At 42.3% G+C, this 20,988-nt stretch overlaps 1 protein-coding gene across 1 annotated transcript in view; it reads left to right on the top strand.

Moving 5' to 3' along the window:
* The window catches only part of phactr3a (phosphatase and actin regulator 3a), a gene marked incomplete at its 5' end in the record, with an annotated part of 40,976 nt that extends 20,162 nt beyond the window's left edge, over positions 1-20,814 (top strand). Inside the window, 11 exons of the mRNA XM_080762782.1 lie at positions 1,776-1,940; positions 4,500-4,667; positions 6,497-6,727; positions 7,555-7,783; positions 8,827-9,077; positions 10,083-10,236; positions 18,281-18,336; positions 18,840-18,901; positions 19,151-19,291; positions 19,719-19,795; positions 20,281-20,814. Of these exons, the coding sequence (XP_080618908.1) occupies positions 1,776-1,940; positions 4,500-4,667; positions 6,497-6,727; positions 7,555-7,783; positions 8,827-9,077; positions 10,083-10,236; positions 18,281-18,336; positions 18,840-18,901; positions 19,151-19,291; positions 19,719-19,795; positions 20,281-20,296 (1,550 nt within the window). The 3' untranslated portion in view covers positions 20,297-20,814. The remainder of the gene's footprint in view (positions 1-1,775; positions 1,941-4,499; positions 4,668-6,496; positions 6,728-7,554; positions 7,784-8,826; positions 9,078-10,082; positions 10,237-18,280; positions 18,337-18,839; positions 18,902-19,150; positions 19,292-19,718; positions 19,796-20,280) is intronic.
* Between the last annotated feature and the right edge of the window lie 174 nt (positions 20,815-20,988).

Genomic DNA, 20,988 nt, shown 5'->3' with positions numbered 1-20,988 from the left:
ATGATGACACTGTAGGGTTTGCCCAATAAGCGGCTGGAAATCAGCACAGAGTCAGAAGCTAAAGTGCTGAGGCATCAGCAGCAAACTGAGGTGCCGTCAGTACCACCATCAAAAAACTGACTGTTTGTTCCTGGCAGACTTTTATACTCAGCTGAGGCAATCAGTGTGGACTCTACCATGTTAGAGGTAACCTTAAAACCTGCAATAACTCTAAAACCAACATAACCCACATCATACAACATTATACATCATTATTAACTACACATTCATTGTTAAATATAACTGCTGGCATTGCAAAATAAACCATATAACAAACCATAGCAGCTTCCAATGCACAATACAAACCCAGCCCTCTGCCATTCAACTGTGGTGTAGTCCAGACCCAAATACACAACAAATACAATACAATACAACAAATTAACAATACACACACATACACACACACACACACACACACACACACACACACACAGACAGACAGACAGACAGACGCAACAGCGCAGAGAGAGAGAGAACTAACCTTTTTCTCAAATTGTGCCGTGCTGGTGTGTGTGCGTGTGTGTGTGTTTGTTGCTGATTGGCTGTAGGCCCATCACCAAATTAATGTGCACAGGGGATTTTGGAGAGGGACAGCACAACAAGGAGATAGACATAACTTCTGACAGGAATGCACGAGAAACTTACTTTTTAACATATATAACATTCTCGCCGAGATATATTTTCGAGTTAATAAAAAAGGAAAGATATATATATTTTTATTTTTATATTTAAAAAAAAACGAATGGTTCAAACCCATTAATTAAGATTTGAGTGCCAACGAGCGAACATTCGAACCTTGAATGTTTGGGTACAGCCTTAGTGTGTGTGTGTGTGTGCGTGTGTGTGTGTGTGTGTGTGTTAGGCTGCACAACAGTGACACTTGGTGATGAAAACCAACTAATTTTCTATTTTCGTGCTCGGACACAGGGGGACACAAAGCTCCGCATATAGGAGTGGTTGTACCACTCAAAAAAAGAAGAAGCTCACAACGCGATGTGTTGTAGACCGGCTGTTTTTGCTATTCATTGTACGATAAGTGGTTGAGAGTTGGGGTAAAGAGACGTACTTGCAGCTGGCTGAGGTGTGGCGTTGGTTAGAGAAGTAAAGTGGACAATGAAATGAACAGAGGCATTCATTTCACCAGGCAACAACTCTTACTGAGAGATCGATGCAGAGAGATTGGCACACCTGTTGGCCACATGGGAAAGGCAGGCTTTTGCATTTTATGAGGCTCGGTGTATTCTTACAGAACACGTAAATCGGGACGAACAGTGTTTGTTTTGGTGTGTCGCATACAGCATGGTTGCATAGTTAATTGGATGCATAGGGACACAACATTCTCAAGGGAGTCCGAGTCCGCAATGATTCAATCACATCGTTGTAATTGAATCAGTGCACACAGATTCCATCATGGTTTATTCAGTGAGGTGGACTTTGTAATGATGTTCTTTTCTTCTCTCTTTCTCTCACCTACTTTCGCTCATCTCCACATCCTCTCCCCTGTTCCCCGATTCTCTGCTTTCAACCTATCGTAACCCCAACCCTCTTTCTACCCCCACCCTCCTTCCCATCATACACCTTTTTTCTCATTACCCTGACCCACTCCGCCTCCCCTGCTCCATCTTAATCTGACACCTCTCCTATCCTTTAATTTCACTTCCTCAACACCCTCCTCTCTCTCTCCACCCAATTCTACCCCACTCTGGCGCTCTCCTCCATCTGTCTCCTGGCTGCAGTGGAGGCGATGGACCAGCAGAGGGTGCTGAGGACGGGTTGCCTGGTGTCGGGGGTCCACACTCCACCCATCCGACGCAACAGTAAGCTGTCCACCCTGGGGCGTCTCTTCAAGCCCTGGAAATGGAGGAAAAAGAAGAATGAGAAACTCAAGCAGAGTGCCACAGGTACTGTAGGAGACTGGGCTAGGATGGGTGGTGGCGGTAGTGGTGGTGGTGCTGGTGCTGGTGCTGGGGGGTGCATACGTTCATAAATAGACTGGGCTGGGATGGGTGGTGGCGGTAGTGGTGGTGGTGCTGGTGCTGGGGGGTGCATACGTTCATAAATGTGCCATGCCCGTGTGTGGTCATCATTAGTGCCTATGGATGTGGAGGCAAGTTGCAGACTTCTATAGTGCAACAGTTGAACTCGAACTAATAGATTTAAGTCGATGACAAAAATCAGACCTGTGTGAAGTGAGGGGCGCTCTTATCATCGTACATCATCATCATCATGACGTAAAATAGACACTATGCCTATTTGTTCAGATACTATAACGTAGAATTCTCCATTCATTGTCAATGGGAATTTAATGTCTGTTTAAGACGAAGTTTGTGGACTAAAAGCTGGATGTCTCAAAATATAATCACTAGTTGTCAGAATTTCTAATAATTAATCTGAAAAGTTATTCATCATAGTAATAATCACTAAGTAAATAGTTGCAACCATATAAACTTCCACTTACAGATAGAATGGATGTACCCAGGGCTGTCCACTCAACTCGTCAGCAAGCAAATGCAATCCAAAGTGCATGTGCAAGCAGCTGCATACACATCTCAAAATGTATGTACAGTGCATGTATTCCCTTTCACGATTCAGGTCAGGTATAATCAGTGGTTATGATCAAAAATACATGCTCCCAGTCTTTGAATTATGTTCGTTCCTATCAATTTATTATGACCCTGGTGAGCTGTTGCCGACATTCAGGATATACAGTACCGTGTAAAGGTTCAAAGTGTCAAATGGAAGCAATATCAACGGTTTACCACGGATGCCACTGAGGGGCGGCAGTGGCTCAGGAGGTAGGGCGGCCACTGGGGAAACCGGGAAGCTTCCTGGTTGGATCATCGGCTCCGCCTGGGTTACTGTAGCCTCAGTGCTTTATCATGGTTCGTCCACAAGTAACAGTTTTGTATTGACTTTTGTGCGTTTTTTAAATGTACCCATTCTACATACTGTGAAATAAAAAAATCAATCAATCAATCAATTTAGAAGTGTCCTTGAGCAAGACACTTGACCCGCAACTGCTCCCCATGAGCAGGTCGGTGCCTTGGTTCATTGATTCCTCTGCCATCAGTGTGTGAATGTGTGTGTGAATTGAAACGGTGAATGTATTGCACCTTATCCAGCGCTTTTGAAACGGCGATATATAAATGCACCGTTAACCACCTTTTCACACAAACACTTTGGTTTACAATAAATAGCAATATTCTGATGTTCTCTTTTGTTAACAGACAAGATCTTGCTGGGAATACTGTAGGATAAATGAGAACCTTTTACAGTAATTGCTACCGAATCAGTCAAGGTGACTTAAAAAGTAGGTGCATGAGGACATCACATAACACTTACTTCATTGTACAGGAACATAGAGGAGGCACATCTAGCTCCAACTGTAAAGGTGATTGTGGAGTGTTGTATGAGTGCTGTATGAGTGCCATGCGTTTTTGCATCACACATGCATTAGCATAGTGGTGGAATTGTAGTTTGAGGTGATGGCCTCTGGAGGTCTCTTTAGACTGCATTAAATATAATTGGTTGCATTTATCCTTTCTGCAATTTGTTTGCTCCATTTGCATATCAAATTATATACAGTAGTGTTTTATGCCTGTACATATAGTAGACTTTTGATTTGGGCCTGATGAGCAGAAACGTAGCAATACCACAATATAATAATACTATGTTACCATAGTAGTAAAAGGCCTGTATTAAAAATTTGACTTGATTAAGATAACAAAAGTAGTGGCATCGAAATGAGTACTAAAATGTGTCTATGTATATATATATATATATATTTTTTTTTAAATGCAGGTTTTGTGTGTTAATGATCAAAATATGTAAGTTGTAACTAAAAGTTGTCAATATTTGTAGTGGAATAAAAAGTGCAATACTGTACTTTCCTCTGAAATGTAGATGATGAATTGTAAATTGCAGTTGAAGTTTGAAGTATCCAAACATTTAAACCTTAAATGTCTAGTTTAAGCAAAAATATATATGTTTAGAAGATTTAGAACACTTTCCTGGGGGTATTTATATGTGTAATATGTGGTTTTAGATATTTTAGATGCAGTATTTTAGATGCAGTGTCCATGATGTCACAGACACTGGGCTCACTTTCTTCCTGGACTACAATTCCCATAATGCTTTGGTGTACTGCTCCTCCTTGTGGATAGGGGGAGGGCTGTCTTACTGAGACAACATGTAGTCCAGGAAGGAAGTGAGACCAGTGTCTGTGACATCATGGACACTGCTAAATCTACTGCTATATCTAAAACCACATATTACACACATAAAGACCCCCAGGAAAGTGTTCTAAATCTTCTAAATGTTATTAACATATATTTTTTTGCAAAAAGGTTGAAGTGAAGTACAGTAAGTAAAAGTATTTAGTTATGATGGGTGACTTTTCTCTTGTACTGTAACTGCAGTGATGAAACCCACAGTGCATTCCTCCCCTCCACTCCCCACAGATGTAGCATTATCCAGTAGTCTCCTGTGCCACGACCATGGCTCTCCCTCCCACGGCTGCTGTTCAGATGGTACAGTCCTACTGGGGGGGTTTGGGAGACCTCTGACTCCTGGCCTTACGGTCAGCAGTGTGGAATATCTGGGCCCGGATGAGGAACACCCCCCTCAAGGTACGACACCCCAACATTCACCCCAACATTCTCATACAGCTGAGCTAAAGGGCTGTTCACATACTAAGCACTATAACTATATTACTATATGTTTGTTTAACTATATCTACCGCATAACTATGAAGATATATAATAAAAAATACATCTAATTTAAGTCAAGTGGATTATAGCAGAGTCCAACCCACAACTATAACAACGACAAAAAAACAAGGCCAGTGATTCACAAACTATTTCTTATCAAGGTCCCCAAAATTGATATGTTTTGTGCCAGGGACCCCCAGAACAGAACATTTGTGTTTAAAGATTAACCAAATAATTCAACCTTTTCCAAAATAGCAGATGTACAAGCTCGCAGTGCAGCACAAAGTGACGTGCTGTGAGCTTAAATATCTGCTAGCCTACTTTTGAATAGCCAACATATAAAATATGGATAGTGGTTCAAATGATGTTGATGCTACTGTATATTAACATATTTAGCTGCATGGGGAACCCCCTCAAGGAACACTGGGGGTCCTCAGACTCCACTTTGAGAACCAATGGCATAGAGGCAATACAGCTTCATAATGTAAAGGTATGCATCTATGCAACGCTGTTGTGTTCAGTCAATATTAATACAACTAAGCAATCTACACAAGAAGCTGTTGCTTTGGTCGACAAAATAATATAAAGAGAAAGTTAGTAGTGTTTGCTTTGTAGGCCACTGGTTCTTAATGTCGGGGCTTTGAGGACCTAAGAAAGGAAAGAGGAGATCCGCATACCGTTTTAAAAGCTCCCAAACTCGCCCTCAGGGCGGAGCGAGTCCCAGGTTGCGCCACTCACAAACTGACGAGAGTGACACATATATGCCAGCACTTAGACGCGCTGTTTCAGTATACCTGACAAAGGACCCTGGAGCCGAAACGTTGTATTGTTTTTCTCTCTGTGTGTCAATACATTGTTTTGGGAGCATTTAAAACGGTGTGCGGATCTCCTCTTTCCTTTCTTAGTTATTCTTTTGGATCCTGCACCCGTTGAAATTTGTTGATGTGCGTGCACCTCTTGACCATTGTCTTTGAGGACCCCCAGTGGTCTGTAACTGAGAGTTATTACATTAGATTTTACAGTGTAGATTGGGGTCCCAGAGATATAGAATTGTATCAAATCAATGAGTGTCCGTGGAGTGGACTAATGCATAATGGAGTCCTTGAAATGAAAAAGGTTGAGAATCACATGATGTTCTAGGCATGTACCACCACTAGAGGGCACTAGAGTCATCTCAATGACAGCGTGGTGGTGGACAAAGTACTACTTATGTTTTTATAAATAGGTATTCAAAGGCAAGAATTACAAAGTACATTTTGTTTTTAACACAGAAGAGTCCTGGGGACTTGTTTCCATTGTGGCCCTATGTATTCAATTCATCCACATAGCTTAAAAATGTAAGACAATAATACACGTATGTAATCAACAATACAAAACACTATGTAGGCTACAAAAGACACGAACACTACAAAGTGCGAAAAGGATAAACAGCGGCAGTGAATGACAACTCCTTGCGATGGGAACATTTACTTCCCCTTGTGGTCTCCTGGTAGATGTTCTCTATCAGGCCAATGTTGAAACAGACCAGGGACACTGTGCGTACACACCCTTTTATTGGATGCATGGTGTCAGGGCCTTCCACATTTTGGTGGCAGAGTAGTTGTTGTTTGTTCTAAATGCGGGTGGTCAATGGAGTATTTAGGGTTTAAGTGGCTAATGTCAACACTAAACCTTAAGGTAAATGTTTGCGTTGTACACAACATTTTAACCCACATGCATTCACGATCTAACAAACATCTTTTCTCCAGCCGCTGCCCCTCCCCAGGACTTTGAGCGGCTAGAGGAGAGCATGCAGAAGTCAGAGGAGGACAGAGACGAGGAGGAGGAGGAGGAGTCTCTCCCTGGAGGGGAGCTCCCCGAGGCTCTGCAAGAGGCAGGAGAAATAATTGGAGAAGAGAGACCGGAGGACAGCGTACCTCTAGGAACGTCCCCGCCACAAGTACCTCCAAGACCTCTACCCCAGCCGAGTGCCGGTGAGGGTGAGTGCGGGGGTTCTGCTGCTCCACTTGGTTCCATTTGCACTCTGTCTGAGTTGAATTAACACCAGTGGTGGAAGAAGTATACTCATGATTTACTTAAGTAAAAGTATCAATTCCGCAATATAGAAATACACTGTACTTGAGTAAAAGTGTAAAAGTATTTGTGTAGAAATGTATTTAGAAGTACCAAAAGTACTCATTGTGCAGAATGTCCCATTTTTCAAATGCATAAGAATCTTTTGGAAATAGCAGATCTACAAGCTCACAATGCATCGCATCACCGCACATTGTGCGCTTGTAGATTGTCAAATGGCCGATATGTATATAGAGCTGAGGTCATAACTGTATGCTTTGTAATAATAATCGAAATCTACAAAGTTACTAGTAGTAACTAAAGCTTTCTAAAAATTGTAGTGGAGTAAAAGAACAATATTTGCCTCTGAGATGTAGTGGAGTAGAAGTAAAAGTATTAGAAATTGGAATTACTCAAGTACCTCAAAATTGTACTTGAATACATGTACTTAGTTACGTGATACCACTGATTAACACTGGTCTGGACACTGTAAAAGAGGGGGTGTGTAAGCTACAGTGTACGAAGGGGAGACTGCAGTACATAATACTCAATACTGACAATATCAAATCAAACCCATTTGGTAAAAAGAAAGGGGAAACAATATTTTGTTCCCTTTGTTGTTTGGCTTCTGTATGGTGTTTTTTTTTTTTTTTTAAAGCAGTTAAAGATGAAACAAGTACTGCAACTGTGCCCTCGTTCTATATTCACCTCTTGCTTCCATTGCGTTTCTCTGTTCATTCCTTTTTCCTTTTAGATTCAGGCCCATCATCACTCCCCACGCACCTGCCCATCGCCTACCTCCCCAAGGAGCCTCCTCCAAGGCCGCCAGAAAACCTGGCCCCAATGGTGCTGCCACTCCGGGGCCCGCACTCCCACCCCTCAGGGTCCCCCCACCTAGGCAATATGATACACCCTCCTATGCCCCCTAGCTGCATCATGGAGGAGCTGCAGCGAGCCTTTGCTTCCAAGAATAGGCAAGAGAGGTGAGCAATGCTATCCTGACTCGGTCATCAAACTATTCTAGAGTGATGATTGCAATACCTTCTGACAGAGCAGAAAAATAACAAAATATCACAGAGCACATTTGTAGCTTATCTAGCATGCTGTAAAAATGGGGTGCATACTTAGTTTAGACTAGTCATTGGTTAGACATGGGTTAAGGTTAGGTTTAGGTGTGCTGCCCCGTGGGAGGTTAAGTTTAGGGTGAGGGTTTGAGAGGTTGTAGACTAAATGACTGGTCTAACCAATGACTAGTCTAAACCAAAAACTGTCTAAACTAATTACTGCACCCGTAAAAAGGTGTATGTATACAATGGCTATTGGCTTCATCTGTATTCACCTAAATGCATATACAGTACCTCTGTTTGAATGTTTGTTAGGATTCGTTTTGAATGACTAGGTGTAACTAGAAACTAGAAAGGTGCAATTCTGGGAAAATGGTGGTTTCAATTTCCTTCGAGCAGCTCGCTAAGTACAGTATGATGGTGATGTATTGACCCACATGACAGCACAAAAAGTTAATACAGAATTAAAAAAGGTTTATCCGGAATAAAGTCGGGCAATTACTATACAATACAGTGTGCAACCACACTAGGTAAGGTTCTCCACACTTATCTCACTTTGAAATTAAACCCTTCACACCCCCAGAACAATTATGTATACATCGAACACTTCTTTAACCCATTAAAACAGAGAAAGCATCTCTGTAATTTTATATTTTTGCGTTGCTAGCAAACTCAGAGCATGTCACTTTGTGCAAGCTTGTAGGCTACATGTGCTATTTTAGCTTGAAAATGTTGAATAATTCTGTTGGTTCCTGAAACTAAACATTTTCAGTTGGGGGAGGGGGGTCCACGGCCAAATACAGTATATATCCACGGCCAAATATACATCAAAGACCCCCCAAGTCTTTGGCACAGAAAAGTTTGAGAACTACTGATTTAGAGGGCATTTTGTGGAATCAGCCTCAGGTCTTAACGGGTCAACTCGTTTAATTGCCCACCTGCCCTCCTCTTCTTCCCCTCAGCGTGCACGAGGGGTGTGAGCCGGGCTCCTCCCCGCGGACGTGGTTCTCCGACGGATGGCTCTCTCGTTCCTGCAGCTCCGAGAACCAGCAGCCGTCCGGCATGTTGACGGGAGGCTGCAGAGGAGGAGTGGCCGACTGGCCCAGGAAGGAGGCGGAGGAGAACAAGGAGAACGTCAGGCTGGACCTGTGCTTCTCCAACTCCTCGGGCCTTCCCGCCGACCTGGAAGGCTGGAACGACTCCGTCATCTCCGGTGAGAAGCAGCGTCGCTGACACACGAGTCATGAGTCATGATGACACTGCGGGTGGCCAGCTCGCCATGACCGGGCTTTATGAGTCATATGATGTGACATATTATACTTTGTTGTCTCATCACGGGTTTACCGGTGTAAAACAGCGGGTGACATACATTTTTGTACAAGCTCCTTCGGTTTGTTATTTATTTCCATAAAAAAGAAAGGGAAGAAGAAGAAGGGTGGGCAGGGGGAGCAATGGGAAGAGGAAGGAAGATCAATAAAAAAACAACAATGTATCTACAGTACATGTTTTCACAGTACTTATCCGGTGCGGTTAAGTACCTGAGGTTAGACATAAGGTGCATGAGCATACTAGCATACTGTACATTTATATGGACATCGGCGAAGGGGAAAGAATAATGAATATCAGCGTGTTGTACATGCTAAGTGTCCACGCGTGTCAGGTTCGACCGCATAGTCCGGGTAACTGTCACTGATATAATCCACAGAGGGCAGTGGTTTTCAAACTTGTGATGAACAAGTCAAAACATCATGGCCTACCTGTATTTGTGAAACAATATGAAAAGTCTCGCCTATAAAGGAAAGGCTGATTTGTTATGGGAAATGGGTACACAGTTACTAAGATAGAAAATAAATATTCATACGTTTTTGTATAGTTGGATATATTGCAACAATAATGTGTGGTTGTTTCAAATCTCAAAACACAGCTGGACTTGTCCCACGGCACACCATTAGTGGAATTTGAAAATATGTTTTGCTATAAATTACACTTTTTGAATAATATGTTTAGAAATAGGTTAAGAATGAAGAAAGGAGGTCCACACTAAAAATCTGCTTCATGATCACACGCACACAGTATTTTTTCCTGTTGTGCTAAATAAAGAAGGAATTATCACGCACATTTTGAGTGCAGATACCTGATGACCCATATTTATTTCCGTGCATGTGTGTCTATCCCTGTGTCTGTCTCCGTGTTTGCATACATGCGTGGGTGCATGCAGGCACACTTCCTCGCAGGCTAAGGAAGGAGCTCTTGGCTGTCAAACTACGGAACCGGCCCAGTAAGCAGGAGCTGGAGGACAAGAATATCTTCCCAGTAAGGAGCGAACAGGAGCGCCAGGAAATACGCCAGCAGATTGAGATGAAACTTGCCAAGTAAGGGTACAAATACACAAGAATAAACTTGTAGCGTCGGCAACAAATCGGAAACGATTTGCCAACGCTGCAAGATGAAGCCGCGCGCAAGCGTCATTTCCATCCACCATCTGTTTAAAAACCAGGAAGAGACTCCTGCTCTAGGCGCTTTCTTGCCGCTTCTTCGCACGCGTATTATGTGCCCACACTCTGTAAAGTCATGTCTTTAGTTCGGTGAGCCTCACAGTACGTTTTAACAGCGGGCGACAGCCAGATGAATTTTCCGGAAGTGCATTATTTGTCAATGGGACCCGGCAACTACTGCCGATAGCTGGCGATAGCAGGCGAACAGGCGATGGTCGAAAAGTGGGCGGAGGAACGTCGGCCGAAAAGATAAAAATAATTCATCTTTTGGGCGACTATCGCCCGGCGATAGTGGCCGATAGCCAATGAAATTCAAGCGATGCTCGCCGTTGGTCTCCCGCTGTTAAAACGTACTGTTAGAGTATCATACTGTATGAGCACTTTAACTCGAAGGGCATTATTTGATATTTTATTATAAATTATAATTAATATACTGAGTACACTACATGAACTGTTTTTCAATCATTCGTCTTATTTATGCCCCCTGTCCTTCAAAACATACCTATACCCTATACCTTCATAAGCTATGTAACCATTGTGCATACAATGTTTTGTGAACAAATGGTACACATTGGGCCTCGTGTTACAGTAACATTCCTTTAAGATCAATGGACCAATAGTATTTATTTAGCCCACCAATGTATTTGTAATAATTGGACTTCAAAGAATTGACAATGTCCAAGAATGCAATTCCTCCAAAACAACAGCAATAGCCATGCAATAGTTTATACAGTGTAAAAAAATACAAATACAATGTTCAAAAATAGAAAAATACTTGACAGGCATAAGAAAAACAATACAAATACAATGTTCAAAAATAGAAAAATACTTGACAGGCATAAGAAAAACAAACCAGGAACTCAAGAACTGTAGCGCAGGCGTTGTTTATCCCCCCCCAAGTCCCTGCTGGCAGCTCACCCCTGGTGTTGTTTACTTGTTAGCCCCCAAAGCCAAACATTCTCCCACTTAGCACTTCCAGCCTCCATTATATAACAGGTGAGACCCATGATTAGTAATTGGCATCCATCAACTCAAACCAGCTCACTGGCCTTGCGTTTACAGTGTCTGGGTTAGATCCCTGGCCGAAAAGACTCGGGGTAAGACCCTGCGACAGTGCCGGCCTGGCTTAATGCAAGGGCTTTAGGTTCTACAGTACAGGGAACCAACCTTGGGGTGGCACCACACGGCGGGGAACAAGTTTAAGAAGACTCAACTATTCCTGCAAGAGCACCGACATTCAGAAGCAATGGCTGCTGAAAGTTGTATCGACAATTTCCCGCTCTTCCCTAAAAATGTCAATAAAATGATCTACATTACAGATAAGAACATAGCCGACAACAATGGCTGCTAAACAGGCACCTCAAAGCTTGATGACAAATCAATCATTGGAAGCAGCTGTGTAGTGTGTGCTTGCAATGTCCCCTTTTAGTGTCTATTATATTAGGGCACCGTAAGGGCAGTAAATAATCCAATCGTTATAATATAAATCTGATAATTTTGCTATTCATGCGTTTTATATGCTCCTCAACTTTAAAATGTGTTTCCTTGCATTGGACAAACAATTTGTGGTCTATTCCATATCACATAATTGTGCTCTTGACCAAACATGTGGATTATCAAAATAAACCTCTTAGTCGAAAATGTACTTACTTTCTATTCTATAATGAGAATATGAAATATGTACAGTATCATAATGTTACCCTTTGCCTGGTCCCTGTAAATGCATCTCTCCAGTTGCAATGACCTACTGTATGTTTGCAATACAGTATGTGCATTTTACTAATGATACTTGGTTGGCATATGAGCACAGGGCAGCAGAGAACATGGATCCCATCTGATTATCAGATCATCCTGGAGCAGGTTGAAGCTACTCTAAGTTTAATGGCCTTCATAATGTCTGTGCAGTGTACACAACACCCAGCCTAGTACTGTAGACGGTGGATTAGATTTAGAATGGCGTTTGTTGAGAAAGAGAATCCGATCTAAAAGGATTATCTTGTTTCACATCAACGTGATAATCTGACATTGTTTTGAAGATTTGGGTCCAGGCCAGTCCTGATCCTGCTCTACTAGTGCGTACTGTGTTTTGGGAGGAATGTGATTTCAACCTTATGGGCTTAACCAGCTGATTTACTGTAGCTAATCAAGTCTAGCTTCACTGAGTTGATCCACAATGAAAGGTGGAGGTACTCAAATTGTGGTTGAATCCCAGGCGCTTTTCTTCCAGTAACATGTGTTCCTTCCTGAATACTGTAGCAAGAGCAAACTACTGTATCAATGGCCAATTGGGTACACAAAGTATCAACGCTTGCTTCGAGGAAGACTTGTCTGTACAAGAATTCTATTGATTTATGTAATGTACCCCCCCTACCCGTACATTCAGGGAACATTTTTGTTTGCCTTGCAAACATAACCGAGGGACACGTTTTGAACCACGCCTGACTAAGATCACCCAGTGCATGCAGATGTACCATCACCAGACCTAGATGTCTTCATCACGCCAGTGTCAAACCAGGGCTCACCCCAGTGTTATGCAACAAGCCGTGCAATATAGCACAGACAAGTGAGGATCACACCCAACTTACAGGGAAAGAGAATCTATCATCCGTCTCTGAAACAACTTGTTGCCTTTGAGGGCTATTCCTAGATTTGTCAGGCCTACGAAGAGAAGACGTCACAAGATGCAGCATTGTGCATCGTAACAAGTGGACATTCACAGCGAGTTGCAAACAAACAGCTTATGTAAAAGCGAGATTGTGTGGCATAACTCTGGCTTGCATAATGCAAGAGTGTCCAGGGTCAGAGAGTGTCTGTGCTCAGAACACAGAGGGGTTCCTCTTGAAGCACAGCGGTGAGACCCACAGCTGTGGAAAGGTTAGCATGCGTGCTATAAGTCCTCGAAATCACACTCTGGGAGGCTACAGTCAATGGGCATTTACTGTAGTTCAAAGGTAAACAAAAAAGTGGAAATGTGAAAACCCTGAAATGTTTTTTATGTTTTTAATTATTGTATTGTTCACACTACAGCTAATTGGTAATTGTACTCTGTTCATTGTAGTTGTACTCAATACATTCATAAAAAAAATCACACTTGTGTGAAGTGACGGGCGCTATTATCGTCATACATCATCATATATCACATTCCGTGCTCACTGCTCAGCCAATCAAATCATCGTTATGTGTGCGGTACACACAAACACATAAAGCTGGGCATATGGGGGGCTAGCGCCTCTCAATAAAACACAATGACCCCAGAATGTGGGCATTGAATCCCCTGTTGCATTTATGCAAATAGCATCATACAGGACTATTTCTGTCCCTAATAATTCCCATTTGGGGAGATCATGGTGTGATTGTTGGACAAACACTAAAACCTTCACAGTGGCCAAGGGTATGTGGAGATTGTGCTGATGTGCTGTATGTGTGAGGGCACAGCAGTAAACAGAGTCACCGTGAAAGGTATCCTCTTTCCATATGGTGTCATTGTTTTCTCTGCCCTGCACTGTCACTGCAGCCTCCAAATATGGCCAGAGATTTTATTTAAATTGCCTCTAGACCAGGGAAAGTTCTCATTCAACGTCTCTGCCACCGAAATGTGGACTGCCCTAACACCATCCATTAAAGGATGTGTAACACTGGTTTCTTTCCAAATGGGCCTGAAAAAACATCTATCAGGAGACCAGAAGGGGAGGTAAATGTAATTTTCCCATCTCTTTTGTACATATAGTGCTTTGTATTTGTTGACATGTATTATTGTGTTACAATTTTTACAATTTAAGAATTTAGCTGACGCTCTTAATCCAGAGCGTCTTACATTAAGCAAGAACAGAAAAGCATGGCAATACATCACATACATAAAAAGCTAATTGGTCATTTTGTATGCTATGTTGATGAATTGAATACATGGAACACAATGGAAACCAGTCCCCAGGATTTTTTTGTGTTATTCTTTTATCTTCAGTGTCTTACTGCACCATGTGCTGTTTGACATTTCTGACTAATAAAGTACCATATGCCAAAAACCACTGGTTCTCAATGTCGGATCTGGGGACTACCAGGTGTCCAAACTTAAATTAAGGATTCTACAGTGTAGATTGTGATCCCATAACATTCAAAATGTCACAAAAAGAGAATCACTGCTCTAGAGAGACCATGCATGACAGGTCATCCAGTCTCATCCTATGTTGCACTCTGTGACATGAATGCCAGAAGTAATAGTGTGTACTCCAGCATGCCATGCTGTGTTTTGGAGGCACACTGCACTGTTTTGGGCGAGGGAAATCCTGGCTAAATATAGGCGTGCTGAAGACGGTGAAGAGGAGGGAGAGCTTAGCAGAGGAGTAAAGCCTATTTCCCCTGGGTACTGGTGCTGAATGACAAAACAGTCCATCACACGCCTCTGGATCGCCCCAGATGACTCCCAGCTTTAGATTCAATCTCCTGTATTCTTTATCCTCTCTCCCCCTCATCACAAAGGAGGGGGAAATACTGCTGCCATTGCTGCCGCGCAAGCAGAATGTACCATGGAGGCTCATGGCATATGATGACACCTAAGTGTACCCATTATATCAACAGTGAGATGACCTTTCTATCTATAGACTGTTGTGCTGCAATGGCGCTTCAGTGTTGCTATTAATAGCCTCCGAGACGGTTGAATAATACATCTTCAGCACGCTCCACCTTTCACGACGTGCTCTCTCCCCACCACACACCAACACGTACAGGTGGGAGGGACCAGGAGTGCATACATTACTGTAGTTGGCAGCTGAGAGCTTTGCAGTGTGGCCGCTTATTGTCAGATATGTCTCTGCTTAAAATAGCGATCGTTCCACCCACTCACAGTTTTCTCATTCCGCCCTTGATTTACATTGCCTGGAGTTTCTATTCAAGCAAATTAGATTTAAGTGCATCACGAGTAGCAAAGGGAACCTCTTATGCCAACTGAGTTTCTGCGTCATTATTGTGGTGCAACGAGAATTCTCGTTTTAGTCCTCATGTTTGCAGTGAATCGCACATTATTATTAACCATCAGCGAATCAGTTTAGCTGAAAAAAGAATGCAGCAATTCTCTGAGTGTTTCAAATAAACCATCTATGTCTTCTGTATACCGTAATAGTAGATACAGTATTGTAGAAATTCAGAGTGTAATATTTTGATGATTCCTTTGGTTCTCTGAAAGAAAAAAGCTATTTGTTGCTAAAAATAGCACTGGCTTTTCTGAAGCATACCGGCGGTAGCTCTCTGGTAGTGCTAATGAAAACCCCACTAGTCGGTTGCTAGGGAGAAGTGAGGCGCTTCAGAGGGAAGAGACTGTTGTCTACAAGATTTTCATGAGAAACTGTTGTTGCTAGGCAACTCTGCAACCCGGTCAATAATGGGCTGGATGCCGTGTCCATTGGGGCTTTGGGAGTGACTCTCCATTTCAACTGTTGCAAATGTAATAGTCACATGCTGTCTGAGCACTTTCACTTGCAATTGTGCCTGGGTTGCTGAGAAAAGAAGACAGTTGGTTGGTGTCTTATTGATGTGATTTTGGGATAGCAAAATCATAGCTACACAGAAGCTTATGAGACATAACCTAGCCCGAGTTAATCAAATTGGACAAGTGATTTTAATTTTTTTTATTAGGTGAGAATACCGTCACTGATAATACACATAAGAACAATGTATGCCCCCCCCCCTCCCTATTTTAAATGTGTGGAATTGCATTTCTCATGAGAGTTCTACTAGGGATGCTAATGTAACCAGCTAGTCCACACTATGCATAGTTACTGATGTGGTAAATTACAAAGACTGATTACTTGATTAATTAGTCATTATAACACTCATATCATATCCATATATAGGGTCTCTGGCAAGCCTAGAAATTATAGTACACTACAAATATGATCCAGATAAAGATAATTAAGCTTCACCATGTTACTTCTGTAATGAGTGGTTCATTCACCCCAACTTTAACTGTGCTCACTTGTTACACAATACACCGCATGATGCCTTCCATTAAGATGACAATGTTTTCCGTATTGAGTTTGTAAATAGTAATTTCAAGAATTAACTGTGATTGCTGCCCACGGGTAGATATCTGGGCCTGTACAGTATGTAACTGCTCCTAAACCATCTTCATCTAGTGCAGAAATAAGATAACGTCTCAACTGATATCGAGAGGGCTTTTTATTTATCCCAAGCGACAACGTGAAAAACTGCAACACAAAACATAACAATCATATTCTTTTAAACACAATGAAACATGAAATATGAATGTCCTTGTTGTCAGTCAATCATGATGTCCGTATTATATATAAACAAACATTAGATGTACACAAACAATTAAACGATCGACAGAATTACAACACTTACAAACAAAACAACTGGGAACATACCGTATGCGCCTTCTGCACAGACTTGTAGGAGTTCAGTTAAGTTATTTTTTTTATATTATTTTCTTTCTTATCTTTTGTGGAGACTCTCTGACATGAAAGAGCTCCTCTCTTCACCTCTGCTCTGTTTGTTCTGCCCAAACATGCCCAAACCCAACAGGTGATTGAAATGAGGTGATTATAGCTGCTTAGGTGAGCCTAATTCAACCTGCCCATGAAACAGACAAACAGAGCACAGTAGATGCACTATCTCACCATGTATTTACCATACAAATACCGAAATATAGAGTTTGTTGCCCAAAACAAAAATACAATTTACCATATGCATTTTCAGAAAAATAAGCTAAATAAAATATTACAGCATACCCATAACTGGGACAGCTACACAGTATGACCTAAACGTTGGTCTATAAAGTGTTCAGTACTACAGCACATGTGTAGAAGAGAGTGAAGTGGATAAAAGGAGCCATGCTGTGAACCTGCATGCTGCAGTCTCTGGCCTTTCCAAATCTGAAGGTGTGCACGTGGGGTGTGAGCCCTGTTGTTGTGCCGCTGATATTTTATTAATAATAATAAGGATTCGAACAACTCTCGTGCACAGCAGGCAGCAGCACAGGTGTGACAGTGACTCCAAGAACACTTTGGATTTTGGAGCCTTTTTTATTTTTTTGAGGGGACATATTAAACCACATTATCTTCTAAATGGAAATGTGTGTAATACAACTATAAATGTTTGGGTATAATGGGCTCATTACTTGAGAATTGAGAGTGAGCCTAATGTAAATTAAATATTCACATTTCATGGATCATAAAACATGGCATGCCAAGAGTTCAACTATGTTATATAGGCTACGTGTGTGTGTGTGTGTGTGTGTGTGTGTGTGTGTGTGTGAAATGTCTAAATGCGAGTGGAAATGAAATGGATTGGTGCAATGTGGGTATTCTTGTTTTACTGGGTATTCATGTTTTACTGTGCCAGGCAGTATACTACCCAGGTCAGTAGCCTAGTAATGCATGAAGATAAGGGAGGGGGTCTGGGGATACCGTGTGGGAGTGGGAGCCTCTTATGCACCGCCTCTTTATAGATTATGCATGCAGTAGCCGGGGAGAGCAGGGAGGGGAGACGCGCCCAGCCAGCGTATCACGACCCGCTTCTTCTAAAAGCGCTTGTCGTGTGTGTGTATAGTAGGCTACGGGAGTGCAGAGAAGAGCTGGACGCCGGGAATCTGCACAGCAGCCAGGCAGCGTTTACTTATTATCATCCTTATCTCGACGACGTGTAAGCGGTGTTGTGTTTAGTGTAGCGAGAATTGTCAAAGGAGAAGCAAACAGACCATTTAAAGGTGCGATCCTTTTAAACAATCCAGATGTGGGGAGCGCCTCTGCCAAAGCATCACAGTCGGGGTTTGGATGCTAAATGGAGACATAGCGGTGGCTTTCTCTCAAGAACGAGTGTAGTGAAAAAAGTGCAACCGGTTTAAAAAGGCGGATTGGACTTTGAAGAGAAACATGGTTCAAAACGTGGTTTTGGTGTTCTTTCGCAGGAGACTGAGCCAGAGACCAAATGTAGAGGAGTTGGAGAGTCGGAACATCTTAAAACGTGAGTTGATACTTTCTCTCTTACACCTCCTGAGTGCTGACCTAACAGCTCACTATTTCCGATAGAAATTAATAGCGCATACCGGTACAAATAAATGATTAACACCACACACACACACACACACACACACACACACACACACAAACACACACACACACACACACACACACACACACACACACACACACACACACACACACACACACAAAATATAGATTCCCAAAGTATTCATGCACATTAGAAGTAAGAGACACTTTGTTTTCTTAAACCTGGGTGGTGGGACTGCATTTACACCGATTAACATTGTTATAAAAAAAAAAAGTATAAAAAGTGGGGTAAATGAGAAAATCAAATATATAAATATAATGTAAGCATATTTAATGTCTTCAACAACCAGTGAAAGCCAAATCACAGGTCTACAAGAATGTACTTGTATATATATTTTTGTGTGTTCATTTTACACTTAATATATTTATTAATAATATATATTATTCTTGTTTCAGAGAGAAATGACCAGACAGAACAAGAGGAGAGGAGGGAGATTAAACAGCGGCTAAATAGAAAGGTACCACTTAATGTTATGTTGTTTTGTTGATATCTTTCATACAAGTTTGATATTTTTTAACCAAAGATTAATTCAGAATCTTAGATCTTAGGGTGCCCTGTTTTATTACTGACACAATCTACATCATGCACATGCACAATTGCCATGGCGATTGCATATCTTGCATGTGAGCATAGAATTCTAGGTCTTCCAGACCAATCAAATGGTGCAATTGCAACTTATGTCTCTGTCTTTATGTTTATTATTCAGCTGAACCAGCGACCCACGGTCGACGAACTGCGAGACAGAAAGATTCTGATCCGCTTCAGTGACTATGTGGAAGTGGCCAAAGCTCAGGACTATGACCGGAGAGCAGACAAGCCCTGGACCCGGCTCTCGGCAGCAGACAAGGTGTGCTTCTGTTTTTGTGAGACGACCTGTGGAGTGTCATGTTTTTGCCAAAATTGTCCAAGATAACACACATCTGCTGACAGAACATTTCTTATCATTCAGGACAGTTCAACCTCCACAAAATCAGAATTATTACCAAATAACTAGGCTAATCAATTACAGGCTGTTTATTTAGACTTTGCAGTGTATGGAATTCTACACATTTGCAGAACTGCTGCCCATCAATATAGTATCCTATATCAGCCCAAGATATCACCGTTATCAGCTACTTACTCAAAGTATTATCTCACGATTTTTGGGATGTTGCCTTGTTTTCCTCCTGCAGCTATGTCTTGCCAGTCCAAAGGTTGCAGTAACTGCTGCGTCTGCATGCACTTAACTTAAGAGATGCTTGCCTTTAATGCCTGTTTAAATTCTGACCCTGCAGGCGGCAATCCGAAAAGAGCTGAACGAGTTCAAAAGCACTGAGATGGAAGTGCACGCCTCCAGCAAGCACCTAACGAGGTCAGTATCCTGTTGTGACAAAGGCTATACAGTATAGTGCATGCGCATCCAGTATAGTGTCCTTCTGGGGTGCTTGCGAATGCATGTAGTAGGAAGTTCTATTCTGGGCTGCGGCATTCTATTTTTAGCTCCCCCGAGCGAGGACCAAGAAGCTATAGATAGATGGGCGTGTTAAATGGGGTGAGAGGGGGGGGAAGGGAGGACAATGTCCTCCAGAGCCAGTATTGCTAGGTAGAACAGATTATGATAAATGCTGTGTGCCGTCCTTGGGTAAGCTTGTTTGGAGAAACGCATTGTAACAGTGACCCAGAGGGAGGGAGGGAACTATACTCCCGTTTAATGGCCATGCTAAAAATAGCTCCACTGGATTGATTAATAGCTGCAGTCCTAGAACTGTGGGCGCGATGAAAAAGGCACCTTCTGCTCTCACGACTTGTGTTTCTTTCGAATCCCAACCTCTCCTTGACAACTCTCTCTCTCTGCAGGTTCCACCGGCCGTGAAAGCAAGGGAGTTTCTTCTGTGAAGAAATGCTGAGCGCAGACTTTTTTTCCTTTTCCCACAAGCTGCTAGAAGCTGTGTGGATGGTGATTGTTTCAAAGAGAGCCCGGAGCCTTCGTTGTCTTCAGCGTGTCGTTTAAAGGCATTCTTTTCCAGCGACCCTGGCCTTCATCACAATGGGGACAGCGGTGTGTTTGGGGAAGAGAGGATGGACAGTAGTTTGTGGGCATCAGCGTTGTCCTGGAGACTGCTGCTGTACAGTACTGTCTCTCTACAGGAGCTGCCTGGACCAAGAGGACGGTAGAAGAAACCTCCCACTCTCATGGCGAGAGAGGGGGAAACAACAATCTCGTCACATTTCAGTCGGTGTCGTTTTTTTATTACTATTATTATTTCATGGACTCCTTTGATGAGGCAGCGTGAATCCGTATAGTGGGAGGAAGTTGTGCATGTGACCAGCTTTTCACCTTTTCTTATTTGATGAATAATCTGTCACTTGGACTCTGTGGGATCCGTGCAGTCTGGGGCTGCAAGGCAATGAATTGGGGATGAATTTGATATTAACTGTATATACAGTGAGTCTGAATGGGTCAGTCAATTGTGTCACGGAAAAGAGAAAAAATACCTTTGTAAGCACTACTTGTCTTCAAAATACAAGTTTTTTCTTAAGAAAACAAACATTTTTTTTTATGTC

Source organism: Protomyctophum bolini, assembly GCF_963924005.1.
Source record: "Protomyctophum bolini genome assembly, chromosome: 5".
Taxonomy (NCBI): Eukaryota; Metazoa; Chordata; class Actinopteri; order Myctophiformes; family Myctophidae; genus Protomyctophum; species Protomyctophum bolini.
The sequence above is the reverse complement of the archived record's forward strand: the minus strand, read 5'-3'. Positions and strand labels throughout refer to the sequence as shown.